Raw genomic sequence first — 3,108 nt, 5'->3', positions numbered from 1 at the left:
TACAGGGATTGTCGTCGAGTTTAGCTGTATTCTCTTTCTTTCACCTGTGTCCCTCTTTCTCTCTTTCCTTCTATGACCGGGTGTAGGCTACTATTTACCCTGATGCTCCACACTCCGGTATGGTAGGTGGCGGTATGCACCTTTAACGTTGGTGCGCAATCCGCCAAAAAGTGAGAGAAGAAGAAGCTGGCTAGTGACTGCTGGTAATGTTACTGAATATGTGAGCTACCTCACGCTACAGCTGACATAACATCTAAGTTGCGTTGCTCGTCTTCAGTTTGCGTGCAAGATAGCTAGCCACGCAATTCATCAAAATGATGCGAGGTAAAACTATTATAGTGACCGGTGCGAACAGTGGAATAGGGAGAGCCACAACAATCGATCTACTAAAAAGACAAGGTCGCGTGATAATGGCTTGCAGGGATATGAGGAGGGCAGAGGATGCCGCTCAGGAGATCAGACTGGAGATAGGTCCAGATGTGGGAGAACTGGTAATAAAACACTTGGACCTCGCATCGCTGAAATCCGTGCGTTGTTTCTGTGAAGACATTCTTAAGGTAACGTTATGTGAAACGTGAGAGTAATACGGTGTCAACAAGCTAACTAAGCTAAGCTATCTAGCTATTCTAGCGAATTAATAACAGTCTAGCACTAACGGTATATTTAGGCTAATTTACTAAATATCTAACTACTAGTCTAGCTAGCTACTGAATATAGTAAAATAGATTAGAATGTTAGATAGCTTTAGTGAAAATCTTGTTTTTGCTATAACTAGCTAATAGATTACCGCCCTTCAAATGAGCTGACACAGCATTCAACCTAACGTTATGAGTGAAAAGTACCTCCTGCCAGTGGGCCCCGGATTGCTCTAGCATAGCCCCCTGTTTTCTTGTTTGTCAGTTGTCATATGATCACAAGTCAATCTAGCAATATTTAGCTGGTTTGAGCTTTGTCACTAGCTTTTTTGTGCCGTCCAATAACTGTCACAAGGAAAGGCATTGTTTAACATTGAGGTAGCCTGTATGGTCCAACTGGCTATGGGATACAGGTACAAACCAAAATAAACATAACTTATATATGATATATTGTATGCACTCATAAACAACTCTTATAACTGAGTGATTCCACATTGTGTGTTGATTTACTTCATGGAGGTGGAACCAGCCATTTAAATCAGTCCAGTTTATTGGTCACATGGTACATCAAGTAAAAAAATTCTACCTGTGAGATAATAAAGTTGATCTTGATATTTTATTTGGTGTTTATATTGGCAATCTTAAAAGTGGGCTAAATGTTCAAGAGAAGTCACATATTTATAATTTTAGTCTGAACTGTTTCAATAGGAAGAACCCAGGATTGACGTGCTGATCAACAATGCAGGAATCTACCAATGCCCATACACCAAGACGGAGGATGGCTTTGAGATGCAGTTTGGGGTTAATCACCTCGGCCACTTCCTCCTAACCCACCTCCTGCTGGACCACTTGAAAAAATCGTCCCCCAGTCGCATCATAGTAGTTTCGTCCAAACTCTACAAATATGGTGAGATAAACTTTGAGGACCTGAACAGCGAACAGAGCTATGACAAGGCCTTTACCTATGCCCAGAGTAAGCTAGCCAATCTTTTGTTTACTAGTGAGCTTGCCTGTCGGCTCAAGGAGACAGGAGTCACAGTTAATGCGTTAACTCCAGGTATTGTGAGAACTAACCTAGGGAGGCATGTCCACATCCCTTTCCTGGCCAAGCCCCTGTTCAGCATTGTCTCCTGGGCCTTCTTCAAGAGTCCTGAAGAGGGTGCACAGACCTCAGTTTACCTGGCCTGCTCCCCTGATGTGGATGGGATTCAAGGGAAGTGCTTTGCAGGCTGTCAGGAGCAGGTTCTTTTGGAAAAGGCTACAAACCAAGAGGTGGCCAGGAAGCTGTGGGATATCAGTGAAATCATGGTGGGGATAACCACATGAGACCAAGGGTTTCTTAACTACAGTCCTCGAGAGCTCAAAACTGTACTAACAACTGTTTCAGATACTTAATTCTGTATTCAGTTAATTTGACAGGTACAATGCATATTAACAATACAGTAAATAGGCTTATATAAATTGAAGTGCCATGTAAATGTTGTGAAACCTTGAATGGGTATATGAACAAATTGAGGTGCAAGCTTGAGTACTTAGTGCTTAATTGGCTGTTTTGCAATGTTTAATTAGGGCAATCTCTTTGTGGGGGCGAGTAACTTGCTGCACTAAGGGCTTATTAGCTCCAGTGTTTTTATGATTGAGAAGTTACAGAGACAGTATATGTTTCCTTAGCTAGCCAGTAGCCCTGAAGCACAGCTTACCGAATGCCGATTTATTTTTCCAAACATGGCCTACCATGGAGGAAGTATGGACATCTCTGTAACTGTCATGCTAAGTCATCTTACACCATTAATTATTTAGCTCTAGCTCTCTGTAATGGGTTTTCGTTTTTGTTGCTTATATTGGGGACAACTTAATTGTACTCATCCCTGTATCCTGATTATATGGCATTACCAGTGTTGAGGTTGCACATTTGATGGCCTGCTGTATCAGCAAGTGGTTTTTAAATTGTGATTCATATGACAGAATCTTGCCTGAATACTCATCTTGTCTAATTATTAATAAATTATTTTCCCAGTGTGAACCTAATTGAATCTGCCATTCTCTTCGTAAGCCTACTTGGCCTTAGCTATTTGCGTGTGCACATTTTGTCGTCTTTATACTGTTTGGTTGTAGCCTACATCTTTCTGTTTTCTCAGATACGTTCTTACTCTTACCCACCCAAAGTCAACTTAAAGGATAATTCACTATTTTTTACTTTAGGGCCTATTCTTGGTTTTGTCTTGCATGAATCTGACACATACAGTAGAAACTATAATTTCCCTGATAGCTACAGTTCTGTCGGCGCGCACTTGGCTGCAATGGAAGTCAACAGGGCCAATGAGACGTTGGAAAAAGAATACCGTACGATAAATGTGCTTTTCCAAAACGGGAAGCACAGGGTGAAATGAGTCTCCATATGCTCTTTTGTGAAATGTAGCTATCCTAAACCAAATGTTAAAACAAAAGTTCAATTTGAAACATAACTATTTCA

At 41.2% G+C, this 3,108-nt stretch overlaps 1 protein-coding gene across 1 annotated transcript; it reads left to right on the top strand.

Annotated features, from left to right (window-relative positions):
- The first annotated feature begins 246 nt into the window (after nt 1-246).
- rdh14a (retinol dehydrogenase 14a) lies at nt 247-2,786 on the top strand. The gene is made up of 2 exons (XM_084438669.1): nt 247-557; nt 1,344-2,786. Exons 1-2 carry the CDS (start codon nt 315-317, stop codon nt 1,959-1,961), a joined length of 861 nt encoding a protein of 286 aa, XP_084294795.1. The 5' UTR covers nt 247-314; the 3' UTR covers nt 1,962-2,786.
- The last annotated feature ends 322 nt before the right edge of the window (nt 2,787-3,108 follow it).

Source organism: Borostomias antarcticus (assembly GCF_949987555.1).
Source record: "Borostomias antarcticus genome assembly, chromosome: 5".
Taxonomy (NCBI): Eukaryota; Metazoa; Chordata; class Actinopteri; order Stomiiformes; family Stomiidae; genus Borostomias; species Borostomias antarcticus.
Note: the sequence above shows the minus strand (reverse complement) of the source record. Positions and strands in the feature narration are given on the sequence as shown.

Excerpts from the sequence above, each read along its gene's own strand:
- rdh14a (XM_084438669.1), top strand. The coding sequence starts at position 315 with ATGATGCGAGGTAAAACTATTATAGTGACCGGTGCGAACAGTGGAATA. Across the intron at positions 558-1,343 it reads TCTGTGAAGACATTCTTAAG|GAAGAACCCAGGATTGACGT; the intron begins GTAACGTTATGT and ends CTGTTTCAATAG.